A 20,914-nucleotide genomic window follows, 5' to 3' on the forward strand; every position below is an offset into this window, starting at 1 on the left:
TCAGCCTAGTAAACCTCCTCTGCACTCCCTCCAAGGCCAAAATATCTTTGTGCAGGTGCGGCGCCCAAAAATGCACACAGTACTCCAGTTGCGGCCTCACCAATGCCCTATACAGCTGCAGCAAGACCTCCCTACTTTTATATTCAATCCCCTTCGCTATGAAGGCCAGCATCCCATTCGCCTTCCTGACCACCTGCTGCACCTGCAAGCTGGGTTTTTGCGACTCATGCACAAGGACTATTCCATGCATCCCTAGCTGGCCTCCCATATTATTCTCCCTGTAAATCTGAGGTCATCCAAAACGCAGCTGCTTCTGTCTTAACTTTTAGAAGATCCTGTCCTCCTAATTTCGCTGTGCTCACTGATGTACATTGATTCCCCATCAAACAATGTCCCAATTTTAAAATTTTCATCGTTGTTTCAAATCCCTCATGCTTTTGCCCTTTCCATGTCCGTAAACTCCTCCAGCTGGACAACCCTTCAAAATATCTGTAATCCTTCAATGCTGGCCTGTAGTGCATCTCCAGCATTGGTGGCCTAGCTTTCAGTTGCCTTTTCCCCAAGCTCTGGTATTTACTAAACTTGTCTGCTTCTCTACCTCGCTTTCTTAAAATGTAACTTTTTTCCAGGCTTTTGGTCACCTGACCTAAGGTATCCTAGTGTTGTTTGGTGTCATGCTTTGTTTTCTACTGCTCCTGTGAAGCCTTTGGATACTTCATTATGTGAAAACACAATATAAAAGTAAGTTGTTGTCGGATTATGCCAATAGTATTTTTAACAGTGAATTTTGATTTGTCCTTGGCAGGCTAACCACAGTATTGATTTTGATCCTGGGTCGGCTATGGTTCTTACCATTGAGAGCACTTTGATCACCGCTTGCTCATCTGAATCGCTAGTCAGCAAAGGCCATTTTAAAAATTTCTGTATACGATTTGCTGATGGATTTGAAACTAGTTGGGATGACTGGAAACCAGAACTGCAGGGAGATATAGTAATGAATGCCTGTGAGTTTTCTACTTATTCTCTCAATATATTTCTCCCTTGTTCTCTACACCACCCTCCACCACCTCAGACTGCAATCCATATAAAAGTGGATAAGTGGACTGCAATATTTGGTTGTGTGGCACTGGTAATTTGCTGCTATGGGTGCACTTTCAGTGCAAACCATGCAGAAAGCTATTTTGGCCCGCATTTGTGCTGGGAGTGTGTGTTGGATGTATGCAGATATGGGGGGCGATTGTCCCAAAAATGTTCTAAGTGCTGAATTCACAGGAAAACTGGTGTAAATCATTACTTTTTCAGTGGAAGTTCAGACTTGAATCTCCCACACTCTGTGCACTGCAGAGATCAGAATGAATTTTATTAAAAGCTTGGGGGTGGGGCCTATTCATGCCAGAGTCTGACAGTTCCGGGCCTCTGCACATGTCAGTGGACCTGAACTGTGTCAGTCTGCAGTTTGCTGGCCAGCCTGGGATCCCAGCATGCTGCCCCCCTGTCCCCCCAACACACACACACACACACACACACACACACACACACACACACACACACCCCGATCGCAGACCTCACGACCATTCCCAGGTCAGACCCAATCTGCTGGCCTCCCTTTGGCCCCATCCGACCCTGTCTGTCAAGTGGCAGCGGGAACCCCCCCCGCCCCCACCAATTGTGCCCTGGCACATGGACACTTTGCCCCTTGGGCAGTGCCAGGATGCCCATACCCAGGGGGCACCACTTATCCACCACCTCACCCCCTGGGGGGCCCCAACTGCTCCCCCTTCACTCCAGTGGAGTCTTCAGCTAGTTCCTTGAAAGTGGGGAGCTACTCTAAAACCCACCAGAGTGAAATTGTACTGGTGGGGTGGGAGATACTTTTGGGCCCAGAGAATTCAGTCTGGGGCCTGATAATTACATTTAAATAACATTAAAATTACTTACCTGCTAGTCTTGCCAGTTTCCAGCATTGTTCTCCGCCACCCACCCCCCCACTCCCCCCAAATGGGGGAATCACCTGCCAGATTTCTGTCAGTGTGTAATCTTGATTTGACAGCGGTGCCAGTTTTGGAATCATATTATATTTATGGCCTCTAATTTTGAACTCTCCAACAAATAGAATCTCATTTTTCTCATTTTGATAGATGCATCTCATCTATCAAACCCCTTCATATTTTTAGAAATCTCTATCAGGTTATTGTTCCTGTATTCTCAAGAGAAGAGCCCAGCTATTTCAATTTTTTTTCTTTTACATTTATTATTTAACTTGGGCTTTTCACAGTAATTTCAATGCAGTGTTGATGTAAGCCTGCTAGTGACACTAGTAAATAAACTAACTGCAGGTTGTTGACCCAACATGCATGTTTACAGTTTAATTCCAATTATTGAACTCTCTGCCGTGACCGTGTTGCACACAATTTGTTTCTACAACCACACTTTTTCATTCAGGTGAAAGGCTAGGATGTCTTTTCTTCAAATTTCTACTATGGCTCTGATTGAGTAAGAAGCATTTTTTTAAAACATATTTTATTGTCACTGAGAATTCTCTATATAGTAATCCAACAGACGTGGAAAATATCATCTCCTCATGATAGAGCAATTGCCACGAAAATGGTGGCACAATGATCTGCACAGTTGCTGCACAGCACCAGGGACACACGGGTTCAATTCCAGCATTGGGTGACTGGCTGTGTGGTGTTGGCATGTTTTCCCTATGTCTCCATGGTCTCCTCCAGGTTTCCTGGTTTCCTCCCACAGTCCAAAAATGTGCAGGTTGGGTGGATTGGCCATGCTTAATTGCCCCTTAATGCCTAAAGATGTGTTGATTAGGGGGATTACCCTTTTATAAATGGGCAGGGGGTGGGTCTGGGTAAAAAGCCGTTTTGGAGAGTCAGTGCAAACGCGATGAGCCAAATGGCCTCCTTCTGCACTGTAGGGACTCTTTGAACATCTATGAATTAAATTCATTTTGATATTTCTAACAGGTGTTGTACCAGATGGGACATATGAAGTATGTTCACGGACTACTGGGCAGGCTGCAGCAGGTAATTTACATTCTCATTAAATAGTATCCATATCAGCACCTGGCTCGTTACTATCAGAAATTTTGATCAAGAAGTGCTGATGACGGGTGCTTATGCGCTATGATAAGTGAAGCAATAATAAATTAATGTGACTTGCACCAAAATCAAGAACATGCTGTGGATTTAACACTAACCATTAATACTAGTAATGCATTGGAGCATAGAGTGAAACCTGTACGAATTGGCACACCCAAAAACACTACCTGCAATGAACGGGACACATTTTGATAGTCCCATGTAACTTGCATTGTAATAGATACACTGTGAAACCTTTGCATATTGCAAACTGCAGAATTTGGCAGAACTTTCATGCACCAAGTCCATTTGCAACTTAAAAGACGACATCCATGAGCAAATATGAAGTGGAAACTGGTGAAAAGAAAGACTTTTGTGGGATGGGAATCTCTTTGTCCATTACCCTTAGAGACAAAGAAACAGGTATATCTCTGAAAATGAACTGCACTAGGCATTGGATTTCCAATCCACCTCCCCACCCCATTTCTTATCACCAGTACTCTTATAAAATGTGACAGAGGTCCCCAGTTGCTGCTTTGAGCAGCCTTGAGAGATCACTATTTTTTGCTGAGATTATAAACATGGCAATCATCCCATTAACTTCCACACCATGGCATGCCCCTGACCTTTCTTAACATTTGTTTACCCCCCACCCCCCGACCACAACCAAGTATCAACAGAGTGGAGTTGGGAGGTGACTGGAAAGTTATGAATTGCAATGTTGTTACTTTGAGTGGCTCTGAAATAGGAATAGGGAACTCTGAATTGAGGGATGAAAGATGGAGACTTGCGCAGTGAAATGGAAAGGCATACTGACATAGGCACGTCTAAGGGCAGCTTGATGTTGAATCCAGTGTTGAATCCAGCAGTTGAATCCAGTGCTGTGTCTTCACTGGAATGATTGCTGAGAATGTTGACTTTCAGTATTAATACTGATGTTAGATCCAATCCTGTTATCTTTTCAAGGCCTGCTTGGATATTGCTTATCCTTTGTCATGAACATGCTACTTATTGGATTAGTGTATTCTTTTTGCTTTTCTACAGCAGATATTCTGATTGTTAGGCTGTCCTCAGTGCCTTTCCCTCTCTGTACAATATTCATTGTGTTTCCATGGTGCTGAATTCTAGTATATTCCCCAGTGTTGCTTATCATTTTATCAGAAACCTAGTAAATAACAAAAAAGAAAGCACAAATCAATAAAAGAAGTATTTTTGTCTTGTCATTTTACCAATAAAAGTACAAAGATTTTGAAGTGCGCATGTAATATACTGTATGACCATGGGTATTAATACATCATGCCCAATAATGGTACTCATTACTCATTTTTAATTTTAAGAATCAAAAATTCAATTAGCCATTTAGCCAAATGTGATGACTGTTAAATGTATTGGGCTACAAGAAATCATGCTAAGGATGGGAAATCCAAATGCATAGTTCTATTAATGCTATAAGCAATAAATGTATTCAATACCATATTTTAATTTTGAATGATGCCCTTGAATATTATCCATAATTAATATGTTAACAAATGAAACCAGGATCTAGAAAATAGCAAACCAGAAAGGAGTCCTATGTATCTGAATTAATTATTACTTTGCCTGTATAATTGCAGAGAAATGAAAACTTATAATGTTAAACTTCAAACTCTGTTTGAAGAAAATCTACTTCAAAATAGTGCTTCTTTGACATTCAAATAAAATGTTATATTTTCTTTTCCAGACAGCAGTAGCGCAGGAACCTGGACACTGAACGTTTTATGGAAAATGTGTGGTATTGATGTGCATATGGATCCCAACATAGGTAAAAGGCTTAATGCCTTGGGTAACACAATGACAACTTTGACAGGTGAAGAAGAAGCTGATGACATAGCTGACCTGAATTCTATCAATGCGGTTGACTTAACAGATGAGGATGAAACTGACAGCATGTCCCCCACTGTCATGACTGTAAGTGACTCAAACCATTTTATAATTGAGACTATTTAAATATTTAATTCAACAGTTTTTGTTGGTTTGCAGGTTTATAGCTAATGAACCTTTCAATAAAAAAATAAATTATTATGGTGTTACAATTAGGTAAGGATGGATACAATGGAATCACCGTTTTTCCTACTCCTCATGTTGGCGGCATGGTGCCTCTTAAAACACTTAATCAGTATTCTGTAAACTGAGCATGTGTCTTTACATCCCCTGTTTGTGATCTGAACTCTCCATTTACCTGACGAAGGGTCAGAGGCTCGAAAGCTAGTGACATTTGCTACCAAATAAACCGATTGGACTTTAACCTGGTGTTGTGAGACTTCTTACTGTGCCTCACAACCCCAGGGACCTGAATTCAAATCTGGCCTTGGGTGACTGTGTGAAGTTTGCATATTCCTTCCACAGTCCAAAGATAAGCAGGTTAGCTCTAGGCCATGCTAGATTTTCCCTTAGTATCCCTGGATGTGTAGGTTAGATGCATTAGCCATGGAAAATATGTGGGGTTATGGGCAAAAGGCCTGGATAAGACCTTCTTGTCAGAGAGTCAGTGTAGACTTCATGGGCTGAATGGCCTATTCTGCACTTTAGGGATTCTATGAACAGGGTTTTTTTCATTTATAAGGTATCAAATAATGTACTGTATTTGTACTTAATTATTTACTTGCTGGTTGTAAGGAACTCAGTCCAAAAAGCTTTTTTGAGTTTAAACACAAAATATTTATTTTTTATTGTGCTCAAAATCCACCCAGGAAAAGACATTAAAATATTTAGGAAGATAAACACACATTCCAACAATAGCAACGCGTACAAAATTTTAAGTTACAAAGTAGAGGAAATTAACTTGGGCCAAATGAAGATTGAACACTAAAAGGCAAGTTAATAGAGAATTCACTGTTTGAGTCCTTGGCTGCTGTTTGTGGCTGAATTAATTCTTTAAACAGTAGTCCCTGGTCTTTTCCTGGAAACACATCTTCGGAATTTGAAGTCTTCTTTAGAATTTCTCTGTCTGTTGTCCGTGGTATGATATAATCAAGCAAGTTGACTTTAGTAGAGAGAGGCATGTAGCTTTGTTGCTGCCTTCTCTAGACTGCTCCAAAAGCAAACAGAGTGTTGTAATAAAAGATGTTTTAAAATAGTGATTTCAATCACATGACCTTTCTTTCCATAATGATTTGGGTATTCCACAGAAGGTAATTGATTAGCTCTTGACTGGTCAGACATTGACTAATAAATAACATTTATTACTATCCCAAATACCTTGGCAATAGTCATTTTTTTCTATTAATTTCTTTCTTGTAGCCTGTCATAGAATATATCATTTGTGTTTCCTAATCAACTTAATAAGTTTTCCTTGGATACCATGCACTTTGATGCATCTGGCTGTCTTAATATAATTTAGACTAGGTAAAAAAAAATCTTGTGGTTTTTTTGCTTCCTTCACTTAATCATCTGTTTCCTCCCCAATCTTTGCAGTAATCATGAGGCAGTGCTAACTTTCTTATGGAAAATTTTAAGTGTTATTATACAATAAGTACTGTAGTTTGTTAGCATCTTTTCATGGTCCGCTTGGATATTGCTTATCCTTTGTCATGAACATACTACTTATCGGATTAGTGTAGTCATGTTTGTAGAAACTCATTACTTTTGAATACTTACAACAAAAACAGATGGGACTATTCACCATATGTTTCTTACATGGTAGTGTCACCAGGAAGCTGTAGTAATGAATAAATTAAAATCTGCTAATCTAATTAAAGTCTAGAAATTGCTAAACCAAATTACCCTCCCTTACTATTCACAATACACTTGGAAGTGCAATAAATGGTGTCTCTATGAAACTTGCACTTAGGCAACAACTTGTAAATCACTTCCTTGGTCTTAATCTGGACACCGACAATACTATATTCTGGCAGAAACTTCATCTCGTCCTGAGACTCATGACCCACCAAATTCTATCTGTTTACACGTAAACGCATCCTGGTCTTGCTTTTGGCATAGTGTATATACCAGTTAAACATATCAGTTTGTCCAAATTAAAAAATGTTCTCCAAAATTATGAATTGTGCTTTAGATCCGTTGCACTCATCAGTTTAGTTAACCAGACTTTGTATGTAAAGCTATTAAAATCAAATATTTGATTGTTTGTCTTTTCGCATGCTATAAGTTTTATTGTGAAATTATACATCACTTGGGGCCAACAAAAACAGCAACATTTTCAACTTTTCTTAACCTCTAGTTGACTGGTTGAAATTTGTAATCACTTTTTTTTATATAGGAAGCCACTGACCATCGAAGACAGGGTACGGCTGGGAGCCAAGCTACAGATTCAAGAGGAAGAAAGTTTGTCAAACGCTTAGTAGACATCAGGGAATTGAATGAACAAGCCAAAGTTATTGATGATCTCAAGTAAGTTTCTGTCTGTCTCTTACTGTCTATCATTAAAATTCTCACATTCATTTTAGAAAGGATCATATCTATGCAAACTCATGAATATAATTGTACTATTTGGCTACCAGATTCCCAACAATAGTTCAAACTATTTGCTGCGAGTTTTGTAATTTACCATTTTTTCTCCAGTGATTAGCTTCTAAAGTCCGGTACAAATTTAACAAAATGAACATGCCATATTTTGCAATAATGTAATGTTACCCATTTAACTATGATTTAATACCCTCATTTTAGTTTTTACTTGAATACTTAGACTTGATATTTTTATGCAAAGCTTCATTGTTCATTAAAAGGCAAGTCTTGCAGGTTTGGCATTGCACACAATTTCTCAATGTATCAGGAGCATTTAGTCTGCCCAGCTGCTCTAATGTTTCTTCTTGGTTTCCAGCAGTATCTATTCTTTTCATTGAAGGAAAGCTGGAAGTGCTAATCACAGAAATTTAATGAGGTGAAGTTTATAGTGCAGTTCTGCTGAAGAGTCCAATGACTCAAAACATTAACTCTTGTTTCTCGCTCCCCAGATGCAGCCAGACCTGCTGAGTTTTTCCAGTAGTTTCTGTTTTTATCAGATTTCTAGCATTTGCAGTATTTTGAATTTATTTATTGAGCTATATGTTGTTTAAGTTGAAAAGCCATGTATGTGTTTCTGTGCAAGAGTGAAACAGAAACAGGAAGATAACTTCAAATATTTCAAACTCTAATGATTGTAGACCAATACTAGCTTTTGTTTTTGTTTTACATTAAGGGACTAATTAATAGACAGTTGTGGCTTCTGTAGCAAGTGCTATTGGTTGGAAAATCACAGGCTTCTCCATTTATTTTCCTCCATTTAAATTGATGAAAGCTTGGAGCTGTGAGTCCACAATTTTCAAACCAATGCTGCACTTACTCATGGGACATAGAATATCTCAGCGCAGTACAGGCCCTTCTGCCCTCGATGTTGCTCCAACCTGTGAAACTAATCTAAAGCCCATCTAATCTATACTATTCAATATCATCCATATGTTTATCCAATGACCATTTAAATGCCCTTAATGTTGGCGAATCCACTACTTTGCAGGCAGTGCATTCCACGCTCTTGCTACTCTGAGTAAAGAACCTACCTCTGACATCTGTCCTTTATCTATCACCCCTCAATTTAAAGCTATTCCCCTCATGCTCGCATCTCCATTCAAGGAAAAAGGCTCTCACTGTCCATCCTATCTAATCCTCTGATCATCTTATATGTCTCTATTAAGTCACCTCTTAACCTTCTTCTCTCTAACGAAAACAGCCTCAAGTCCCTCAGCCTTTTCTCATAAGACCTTCCCACCATACCAGGCAACATCCTGGTAAATCTCCTCTGCACCCTTTCCAATACTTCCACATCCTTCCTATAATGCGGCGACCAGAACTGTACGCAATACTCCAAGTGTGGCCGCACCAGAGTTTTGTACAGCTCAACGTGACCTCATGGCTCCTAAATTCAATCCCTCTACCAATAAAAGCTAACACACTGTACACCTTCTTAACAACCCTATCAACCTGGGTGCCAACTTTCAGGGGTCTATGCATACGGGCATCATGATCTCTCTGTTCAGCCACACTACTAAGTAATTTACCATTAGCCCAGTACTCTGTATTCCTGTTACTCCATCATCCTCTGCCCATTCAGGGAATTGACCTGAAGAAATATTCTTTTTACTTTGTGTAAAAGTACAATTCCGCCTTTGCATAACATTATTTCAATTGACATGCTGTCAAAAATAATTTCACTACAACTTTAATTAAACTTTAGTAAAAACAATCCATCTTTTAGTTTAGATGGTACATCAAGCTGAGAGAGACTGGGCCATCCTAACTTGTGTTCATTTTTTTTAGTTGAGTTTTGATTATTTCTCCACGCAAACAGGCTCTGATTTAGCATTAATATGGTATAAATAATTAGAAAAGTTATAGAAGTAACATCCCAGAACCAATCTCACCAAACATGGGATTCAGTCTTGTGAGATCTCTTAATAACGTATAGCCTGATAATGTCAGATCCTGGCCTCATTTACACTAGTATTTTATACCTGACCCTCCCTCTACCCTTTCCATTATTAATGACAAAAATCAGAAATTTACCAGTAAACCGAACGTCGTATTTCACGTCCACATGTATAGCAAACTTCAGATTCTTCTTCCAAGGTTTTGCCAAACCTAGTGATAGTCAGGTGAGGAGGGGTTAAATGGTTCCCCTTTTCTCCCCCTCCTGGTTTGTCTGCTAAAAGGTTTTTTTTGAAAAAACTGTACTTGGCAATTCAGTGAGTGTGTAGTTATGCTGTGATCATAAAAACAGTTGGACAGCTATTAAACACTTGCATTAACTGTTAACCAATGAGACTGATGTGTGTCCTACATAATAAAACATCCTGATGATTATGTAATAACACATAAAATGCACAACAGTAGTTTTCAGGGCATTGATTTGCTGAAGCAGATTACTATTTCATTATAGTCTATCAGATTAACCATAAGAAGCCTATAATGGATGAGGGGTGAAAAAGAGCAACACAAAGTGGAGGAGAGAAAGAGAGGGAAACAAACTGCTGAGAGGGAAAGAAAAAACTAGCAGAGCAAGTGAGAAACAGAAACAAACTGGGGAAGAGGGAGAGAAAACAAAACAAACAGGAGATAGTGAGGATTACCAAGTGGATAAGGCGGGAGAAGCAAAACATAGCGAGGGAGAGCTCAGACGAGTCTATGGTATTACCTTATGTAGTTTTTTTTATTATAGAGATGGTCTGTTTTGATACTTCTCATTGAGGAGCGAGCCATAAATCTCTGAAATAGGGCTTCAGGGTGAAGTGAGCATGTCAGTGAATTAAATTAGTTTTTACTGGTTTTCTTTACTTATAACTTGCAGTGCATTGTGGGCAAGTGATATGTGATCAAGCATCAGGTGAATTGTCATGTGATTGCACTAAAAAGATGTGTTTATTTCAACAGGTTCATCAGGTTCTATTTGGAATTTGCTTGGTGCTTCATCCTTTAGTTTATCAAATTGGAGAGCTAAATCTAATTTCAAAAAGTAACATGCTAAATCCACATGGTCATAATGAGGGTATATGAATGAAAAGTGATTGCAAAAGCTCTCAATCGCCTTATGACAATTTTATCATTCATACGTGTTGAAGCAAAAGTTTACAATTGGATGGTTTGTTTTTAAATTTATAAAAAAATTCCATTGCAATTCAAAACTCATTCTTATATCCTCACTTTTAAAAACTAGTATGTGTATAACTTTTTTCTAATCTTAATGGAACATGCAAAAGCACAGAGATGAATGGTAAGAGAGTGGTGGGGAATGCTCCTTATTTATTACTTTGACAGTCAGCAGATTGACTGTTTGGGCTGCCTATTCTAGTTTGATATATTCTTGGAGATGCAGTCATATGACATTAGTTGAATTGACAGCCGATCAATTAATATGAACAGAAAATTCTGGAAATATCCAGCATGGTCATTAACTTGAAATGTTAACTCTGTTTCTCCTTTCACAGATGCTGCCTGATCTATTGAGTATTTTCAGCATTTTTGTTTTTATTTCAGATTTCCAGGATCGTCAATATTTTGTTATTTTTCTATTGAATTATGTGGTGTTTATCTTGAAAAACTGAGAAGACTAAACGTCGTTCAACTCATCCAAGTTGTTAAAACATCTGTATTTTTATAGAAAACTCGGAGCAAGTGAGGGAACCATAAACCAAGAGATTCAGCGTTATCAACAGCTCGAATCTGTTGCTGTTAATGACATCCGTCGTGATGTTCGGAAAAAACTACGCCGATCTAGTATGAGGGTGAGCAAATTATTTTTCCCTCAGAAGTAGCATGATCTTTCTAGGAATGTTTTGGTTAAATCTTGTTTTTCTGTGTTTGTAAAGAAAACTGTACGAAGGCTGAAATTATACATTTTTGTCTTGGCATTGTTTTGTAACCAGTATGGCATGCTCTCTGATTCAAGGATCCATGGACTTTGTTTGCTGCTGCCACATGGAAACTCAACCGTGATTCTGCCACACACTCCTATTGAGCAGGGTAACCCAAAAAGATTGCAGCCGCTAACTTGGCTGAGTTTGAATGAACTCAGTGTAGCTCTAGCAATGCCTGAATCACTTCGGTGGAGTTGCCTAATACCTTCAGGAAACTACTAGTAGAATTGATTGCTAGTTGGCTTCAAGGCAGTAAACAGAGTAAGAGTTAAGAGCAGTTATGCAGAGTGACAGAGGGTGGAAGGTGATTTTCCACAAGCGAGTCAGTGCTGGAACCAGCGCTGTTCACAATTTAAATTAATTATTTTTATGCTCAAGCGCTGTCAGGTTGGGCTAAGTGGCTTGGTTCTGTTATACTCTGTCTAAGTCTAGTTATTTCTGGAGAAGTGGGCATATGTGTCTGTGTGGCCTACTCCTGCTCCTATTTCTTATATTCTCAGCTGCCTAACTAATATCACTGGGGGGGCACTATATAGTATATGGACTGCAGTCGTTCAAGAAGGTGGCTCAAGTACCTTCTCAAGTTCATTAGCGGTGGACAATAAATGCTAACCTTCCTAGCATTGCCCACGTTGTACAAATTAAAACAAACTTGCAAGATTGCCTAAATTAAGTGAAGTGGACTGCTAGTATATTGGAGGACTCAAACTGGGAGGCTTAGAAGCAAAAGTTATGAGTTAATGGCAAATTATATATCTGTACAAAACATAGTGTACCTTAAGCAGCATGCATTTAATTCAAGTTTGTTGTGTTGCATTTTTTAAACTTAATTAAGAACTGTATTAATAAAAAGAGGATTGTTTTGAATTAAGTTAATAATGCTATGTAAATGATCTAATACCGTAGAAATGTGGACCAGAATTTGTTCATAAAGTGATCATGATATACTGCTGCAGCTTGACTTTGTACAATGTTGAGTGTAACTTTTGTTTAGTTGCATTTCCAACATCTAAAGAACAAAATTATGATTTATGCAGGCAGCTTCCCTTAAGGATAAATGGGGTCTAGGCTATAAGCCCAGCTACAACAGATCAAAAAGTATCTCAGCCTCTGGAAGGCCACCTGTAAGACGGCTGGAAAGGACAAGGTGAAGTATTTTTACTGTTAAAATTGCAGTTTTTGCATTTTTGTGACATTAGGAAAGACTCTGAATTTTACATAGCACCTCATACCCCATTGATTGAATGATGTTTTGAAGTTAAATCGCTGTTGTTAATCAGGCAAACAGAGCAGCAGCTTTGCACATGATACAAACCCACAACAGCAGTGAGATGAATGAGGAATAAATCTGTTTTTACGGGTGAGGTTACAGAAAAAGCAAGCCAGGAACCTAGGATATGTTCCTATTTCCTGACTAATACTTGGACTGTATTCGTTGAACCACCAAAATAGCCAAACAGGATTTAACATCTCGAGCACGACACAGTTGGCAATATTTGAAAATATTGTTGTCAAGTTTTGGAGTGGGATTTGATCTCAGCATGTTCTGACTGAGAGGCAAATGCACTACCAAATGGACCAAGTTAATACCTGTTCTATACTTAGAAGAATAATGTATTTGTATAAAAGACAGTGTAATGTTGCCAAATTGCACTGATTATTTACTAATTCACCATTTCTGTTGCTATTGCCAGAGTTTATTTGTAGCACACCTACCCCTTAAATGTGATTCATTGCTGATATGCTGTATTGTCTTAAATCTGCCAGATCTTAAATATTAAGAATAGAAATAGTGTTGACTAAAGGATGAAAAATAAGTTCCATGTTTAAATAAAAATGTGCAGTTGCTTTATACAATGCCTGTGTGATTGACCCTCAAATGAGCTAGAGTTGCAAGAGTGTGAGAACCTGAGTGGGAAGAAACCAAACTAAAAATAAAGGACAGAAAAGTAGAAAGCAAAAGTTGAAGCTAGCGGAAACCAGGGCTAGCAGCAAATAGGGCCATAGTTACAAAAACAATGTGTAAAAAGTTAAAAGGACAAGTCTTGAAGGCACTGTATCTGAATGCATGGAGGATTCGCATTAAGGTAGGCAAATTAACAACGCAATTGTTATCCGGTATACAGATATACAGTATGGAATTACAGAGAAATGGTTAGAGATTTACCAAGGCTGGGAATTGAATATCCAAAGGTATTTGATATTTAGCAAAGACAGGCAAAAAGGAAAAGGAGATGGGGGTGGCATTGTTAGTTAAGGATGAAATTGGTGCAATATTGAAAGAGGATATTGTCTCAGAAAATCTAAATGTAGAATCAGTGTGAGTGGAGCCAAGAAGCAAAAAAGGACGGAAGACAGTGGGATTTGTTTATCAGCCTCCAAACAGTAATGGGAAGGCAGATAATGGCAGTAAGCAGGATATTAGAGATGTATATAACAAGGGTGCTATAGTAATCATGGGTGACTTTAATCTACATATAGATTGGGCAAACTAAATTAGGAACAACGCTGTGGTGGATGAATTTTTGGAATGTGTACAAGATCGTTTTTTAGACCAATATATTGAGGAATCAACCAGTGAACATGCGATCCTAGATTTGGTGTTATGCAATGAGAACCAGTTAATTAATCATTTTCTTGTCCGGACTCCTTTAGGGAACAGTGATCATAACGTGATAGATTTCTTCATTAGGGTGGAAAGTGAGAAGTCTAATCTGAAATTAGAGTCCAGCATTTGAACAAAGGAAACTATAAAGTTTATGAGGCATGAGTTGGTTAAGATAAACTGGGGAACTTCATTAAAAGGTGCAAAAGCACAAGCAAAGTGGCCTAATCAAAATGGTTTTTAAAATAATTTAAGGATAGTATTAGATCCAAAGAGGGCTCATATAAAGTTGTCAGAAAAAGTAGCAATCTGAGGATTGGGAACAGTTCAGAATTCAGCAAAAGATGACCAAGAGGTTGATTAATAGGGAAAGAATAGAGTATGAGAGTAAACTTGCAAGAACTTTAAAAGCTTCTGTCAGTATATAAAAAAAGGTTGCTGAAGACAAATTCAAGTCATTTATAGTCTGAAACAGGAGAATTTTTGACAACAAGGAAATGGCAGAGAAATTAATTACTTATTCTGTCTTCATGGAGGAAGACACAAATGACCTCCCTGAAATGCTAAGGAATCAAGGTTCTAGTGAGAAGGAGAAATTGAAGGAAATTAGTATTTGCTAGAAAAATGGTGTTGAAGATTAATGGAATTTAAAGCCAATAAATCTCCATGGCCTGATAATCTACATCCCAGGGTATTAAAAGAGGTGGCCATGGAAATAGCTGGAGCATAGGTTGCCATCTTCCTAGATTCTGGAACAGTCCTGGCAGATTGGAGGGTGTCTAATGTAACTTAGCTATTTAAAGGAGGAGGGAGGGACACCAGTTAGCTTAATATCAGTAGAGAGGAAAATGCTGGTGTTATAAATGATGTGATAACAGAACACTTAAAATATATCAATGGGATTAGACAAAGTCAACATGGATTTATGACAGGGGAATCATGCTTGACAAACCGAGATCTGGATTTTTTTTTGAGGATTTAACATGTGAACCAGTGGATGTAATGTATTTGGATTTTCAGAAAGCTTAAGTCCCACATAGAAGGTTAGTGTGTAAAATTAAAGCACGTGCAATTGAGTAATATTTTGGCATGGATTGAAAATTGGTTTGCAGGCAGGCAGCAGAGAGTAGGAATAAATGGGTCTTTTTTGGAGTTGGGGGCAGTGACTAGTGGGGACCAGCAGGGATCAGTCCTTGGGCTCCAGCTATTCACAATATGCACCAATGATTTGGATGAGAGAACTGGAAGTCATATTTCCAAGTTTGCTAACAATGAAACTTGGTGGGAAAGTGAGTGGGGAAGAGGCTATTAAGAGACTTCAAGGTGATGTAGACTAGTTGACTGAATGGACAAATACTTGGATAAATGTGAAGTTGTCCACTTCACCTGGAGAAACAGAATAGCAGATTATTATTTAACTGGTGATTGATTAGGAAGTGTTAACGCACAAAGGAACCTGGGTGACCTACTACACGCGTCACTGAAAGCAAGCAATCAGATACAGTAAGCAGTTAAGAAGGCAAATGGTATGTTGGCCCTCGAGTACATGAGCAAAAATGTCTTACTGCAGCTGTACAGAGTCTTGATGAATCCACACCTGGAGTATTGTGTGTAGTTTTGGTCTCCTTATCAAAGAACGGATATACTTATCATAGAAGGTACATACCTAATGTTCACCAGACTGATTCCTGGGATGGCAGGATTGTAGGCAGCATAATGGCACAGTGGTTAGCCTTGCTGCCTCACAGCATCAGGGACTTGGGTGACATTCTGTGTGGTATTTGCATGTTCTCCACGTGAGTGGATGGGTTTTCTCCAGGTGCTCCAGTTTCTTCCTACAGTCCAGAGAAGTGCAGATTTGGTGAAATGGCGATACTGAATTCCCCCTTAGTGTCGAAAGATGAATAGGTTAGGAGGATTAACCGTGGGTAAATGCATGGGGTTACGGGTAAAGGGCGGTGGGTGGGCTTGGGTTTGATGCTGTTTTGCAGAGTTGGCACAGACTCAATAGATCAAATGGCCTTCTGCACTGTAAGGATTCTGTTGCTCTAGTATGAGGCAAAATTGGGTCTATTGCAATTTAGAAGAATGAGAGGGGATCGAATTGAAATTCTGACAGGGCTGGACAACTGGATGCAAGAATTTTGTGTCTGGCTGGGAGATCTAGAACAAGGAGTCACAGTTTCAAAATACAGCCTGAGATGAGAAGAAATGTCTTCACTCGGAGTGTGATGAGCCTTGGAGTTCTGTATCTCTGAAGGCTGTGGAGGCCAAGCCACTGAATAGATTCAAGAAATAAAGAGAGAGATTTATTGTGTGCAATTTTCCCAAAATTGCAGAGTGTGTTGGATCAGGCAAGAAAAGCTGTGAACTCGCTGGCTTCAAATATGCTTTGTTTTTAAACAGCACTCTGTGCAATTTCAAAGTGCTGGCGAAGGTTGCATGGCCAGCTGGAACAGTGGGGTCTAAACACCCTGACAATGCAAGGATTCTGAGAATGTCTCAAAGTTAGCACTGCCCTTCTCACATGCAGAAGCGAACCCTCCCCCCTCCATCTCCAAATTTAGGAGGATAACCCTCACTGCCAGAGGCCAATACCATGCCTTTTCCCTTAAACCTCAGAGTTTACAAACATCTCTGCACTACTTATCTAATCAACATGACTGTTTTTTTTGACTCAGACAGGTACTTCCTCATGTAAATTATAAACTCGGAGTGGTAGTAACCCTGACACTCCACATTATGTACACAAGGCAGCGCACCCTGATTAGACAAGCTATTACTGCCTTAATCCAGGAGCTTGTATTCTAAGAGGTCCATATTGTGGACCTTGTTAAAGTCATTAAATGTTTGATGGTCTCACAGCTTTGAGTTAGTGAAAAAGTAGAGCTGAGTGTTATGAGCATGCATATGTAAACTTATATATCATTGGATACTTCCAACAGATGATAATTCTTACAAGTGAGAAAGTTAATCAAAGTTAGTTAATTTGTTATTTGATAGTATTGGTTTGAGAAGGAATGTTACCTTGGCCAAAGAAACGTACAAGACTAGCAAAGACCAGTTATGACTCAGGTGGAGCTGAGAATGGCCTCCTCTGCTGGATTCAGTTCTGGGCACCACACTTGAGGAAAGGTGCCTAGGCTGTGGAGAAGCTGCAGGAGAGATTTACTAGAATGATATAGGAATTGAAGACTACAGCCTTATGGAAAAACTGTTATCGTTATTCTTTTTAAATGTATGTTTGGTAGAAGTGTTCTAAATCATGAAGGGTTTGGTGAAGTAATAAGAAGAAATTGCTTCCAACGGCAGGGGAGTTGGTCAGCAGGATGCACGGAACTAAGGTAATTGGTAAAAGAACCAAAAGTGACATGAGGGGAAAAAAAGTCACTCAGGAATTTGTTAGAATTAGGAATACACGACTTGAAAAGGTGAAAACTGCATATTCAGTGGCAACTTTCAAAAGGGAGTTGGATAATTACTTGAAAAGAGGATGGGAAGAAGCAGGGGATTGGGACATAATTACATAGTTTTGTAAGAACCAGCACAGATACAATGGGCTAATGGTGTTTTCTGAGTTGTATTAATTGGTGATTCTTTATTTTGTGATAAGAGATAGTAATTCTGAATAAGTATTGAAGCTTTCAGTGAATTGCTATCATTAATAACATACCTTGGCACTTAGTCTGTAATCCCAATCTGTTTCTTTCTCAACTCATTGTCTGCTTTTGTATTGAGACTGGATTGTCAATGAAATATGAAATAAAACAAATATCCACTCATGTTAGGAGCATCTGAATAAAACAGCGGAATAAAAGCATAAAAGTACTAGAAGTATGTGTTCTCTGGACAGAAGCTTTCCCAATTTCTGAACTTTTGAAGAAATTAATGACTTTAGATTTTTTTTGCAAGATGGAATGGTTGAAGTAGGATATTTTTTAATGTGAGTGAAGTGGTAATATCTGAGACACAGCAAAAAAAGGAAAACTATGGATGTTGAAAGGTCCCTTTTAATTGAAACGCTACCCTTTTCTTACCCCCCATTCTCTAAATGCTAGGAGAAGCAATTTAATCACAAGGCAAAAGTTATAGAAAGTAGAAACTAGAAGCAGGAGTAGGCCACTCAGCCCTTTTGAGCCTGCTGCACCATTCATTATGATAATGGCTGATTATCAAATTCAATATCTTGATTCCCCCCTTTCTCCCCATATCCCTTGATCCCTTTAGCCCCAAGAGCAATATCTGATCTCTTTTTGAAATCTCACAACGATTTGGCCTCGACTACTTTCTGTGATAGTGAATAATATACATGCACCACTCTCTGGGTGAAGAAATTTCATCTCAATTGAACATTCCATAACAGTGAATCTGATCACTGGCTCACCACTCACCACCGCAAATAAAAACAAAGTGTTGAAATATCTACAGCTAGTGGGGAGGGGGAGGGAGAGTGGATGTCTATTCAGTTAGAAGTTGGACAGTAGCAAAGCTCAAATGGATGAGTTTAAAACAGGCTTCAGCAGATATGAAAACTTGGACATTTGAACAATCTGAAGAAAATTGTCAGCACGCTGGAATGCTTAGTGAAAAATCTGGACTGTCCCAGCCACACTGGAACATCTGGCCACCATATTAACTCTTGGTGTCATAAATAACCACCATGAATGTGTGGAGATTTCAGCCTGATTTTAGTTTGAAATATACTTTGTTTAAAATGGAAAAGTCATGAATTTGTGGTGAATTAATACATTTATGTTGATTCATGTCACATTCCAATTGTTTCAAATTTCTAATTCTTTTCAGTTGGAGTTTATAATCTATTTATTTGCCATATTGTTGCTCATTGTTAATATGTTCATGTGAGTTTTTATTTAGTTCTAGAGTTGGGGAGGCAGAAGACCCTAATGAAGTCCAAACTCCAGAACCGCCTGTATCTGGAACAGGAACAGGGCCAAGAGTGACTTTTAAAGTACAGGAGTCGGTAAGGATCTTGTGGAGACTTACAATTAGATGTGATATATTCCTTTTAAGGTGTCTTTGAGCAATATGTAGTTTGGGTGTGAATAAGGCAATGATATGGGATGAAAGTCCTTGACAAAATAATTATACGTACGTGAATTAAATAGGTTTAATGGGACAAGTGGTCTTTCCCTGGATTTTATTATTTTCTAATAGAGAAATTAATTTCAATTTCTCTAGATATTTCCGAGGAAGTCAGGAAAAAATGAACAATGTAGCTTTTTTAGTTTGTCTTGGTCTAAAAACTACCATCCTAAAGATAAATATAATTTAACTACAGATTAAAACCTTACGTATTCTTTTGTTTTTTTGTCCAGAAAATAAGTGCTTTTGCGGGATGTGTGTATTTTATCTTTTTTTAAAAAAAGCATAGATCATCAGATGCCAATTTAAACTTATTTTGCACTGGTAAGCCAGGTACTGGCATTTTAATATTAAGAATTCAGTGGTTTAATTATTTTGCATATACACTCGAGAAAGAATATATGAACACCCAGCTCAGTAAATAAAATGTGAACACCCATTAGGTGAAATTTATTTGTCGGCATCACAAAAATAAAAAAAATGATTGCCATCATGTCATATACTGATGACTTAATTCTTCATTCAACGGCACAGTGGTACAGTGGTTAGCACTGCTGCCAGGAACCTGGGTTTGATTTCTGGCTTGGATCACTGTCTGTGTGGAGTCTGCACATCCTCCCTGTGTCTGCATGGGTTCCTCCAGGTGCTGCAGTTTCCTCCCACAGTCTGAAAGATGTGCTGGTTAGGTGCATTAGCCATGCTAAATTCTCCCTCGGTGTGCCCAAACAGGTGCTAGAGTGTAGCAACTAGGGGATTTTCACAGTAACTTCATTGCAGTGCTAATATAAGCCTACTTGCAACACCAATAACTAAACTTAAGGTTGAAGGTGTAGAAGATTTGTTATGAAAAAAAGTTTTTCTTCTTCTTTGGTAGTCCCCTGGGGTCAAGGATGACTTGGCTGTACTCTGGGGAGGTGGGTTCTGCAGTGGTTCAGTAGTACAATCCTGGAGTCACACTGTGCCATAGGTTTGGCAAATGATTTTTGATGATATTTGATGTGGTGAGTGGGAAGGATGTTCTGGATTCTGCACTCTCTTCCCACTGTTTACATTTGGCTTCCACAAGCTGTATCCAGTGACTCTTGAAATGATTGGCATGTTTGCACATGCTTTTCCAGTTTGTGCGTCCTAAGGTAAGCAATTCTCACATGTTGATGGAGATGTTGCATTTATTTAGGGTGGTTTTCAGATTGTTCTTGAAGTGTTTCCTCTGCCCTCCTAGTGATCGCTTCCTTTGTCCTCCTCTTGTTCGGGAACCTTCCTTGAGATAGGCGAAGATGATTTGCTTTGGCAGTTTGGACTCTAGTATCCTATGGACAAGGCCGGCCCATTGGAGTTAGTTTCGAAGCATCACGGCCTCGATGCTGGTGTTCCTGACTGTTTCTAGAAAGCTGATGTTAGTAAGCTTGCTCTCACAGCTGATGTGAAGAATCCATCTCATAGTGTTGGTGGTACTCTCCAGGGCCTTGGGGTGATGTCTGTACATAGTCCAACTTTCTGAGCTGTACAAAAATGTAGGTTGGACAACGAGGATCTTAGTATCAGCGCAGATGTCGCATTCGTCAAAGACTCTCATTCTTAGGTGTCCGAAGACAGTGCTGGCGAATTGGATGTGATGTTGGATCTCCACATCGATGGCAGCCTTTAGATGAGAAGTGGCAACCAAGATAGGAGAAATGAAACATTTTTGGGAGGGATTCTTCTTTGATCTTGATGGAGGCAGAGACTGGATC

General features: G+C 39.0%; 1 protein-coding gene across 8 annotated transcripts in view; it reads left to right on the plus strand.

The window, feature by feature from the left end:
• The window catches only part of kiaa1109 (KIAA1109 ortholog), a 487,987-nt gene that overhangs the window by 356,073 nt on the left and 111,000 nt on the right, over positions 1 to 20,914 (plus strand). For all 8 annotated transcript variants that reach the window (XM_080193511.1, XM_080193510.1, XM_080193515.1 and 5 more), the window contains 7 exons: positions 806 to 1,004; positions 2,979 to 3,038; positions 4,813 to 5,039; positions 7,348 to 7,478; positions 11,218 to 11,341; positions 12,511 to 12,620; positions 18,954 to 19,059. In XM_080193511.1, coding sequence (XP_080049637.1) covers positions 806 to 1,004; positions 2,979 to 3,038; positions 4,813 to 5,039; positions 7,348 to 7,478; positions 11,218 to 11,341; positions 12,511 to 12,620; positions 18,954 to 19,059 — 957 coding nt within the window. The remainder of the gene's footprint in view (positions 1 to 805; positions 1,005 to 2,978; positions 3,039 to 4,812; positions 5,040 to 7,347; positions 7,479 to 11,217; positions 11,342 to 12,510; positions 12,621 to 18,953; positions 19,060 to 20,914) is intronic.

Source organism: Carcharhinus amblyrhynchos, chromosome 1 (genome assembly GCF_965287045.1).
Source record: "Carcharhinus amblyrhynchos chromosome 1, sCarAmb.v2.hapA, whole genome shotgun sequence".
Classification (NCBI taxonomy): Eukaryota; Metazoa; Chordata; class Chondrichthyes; order Carcharhiniformes; family Carcharhinidae; genus Carcharhinus; species Carcharhinus amblyrhynchos.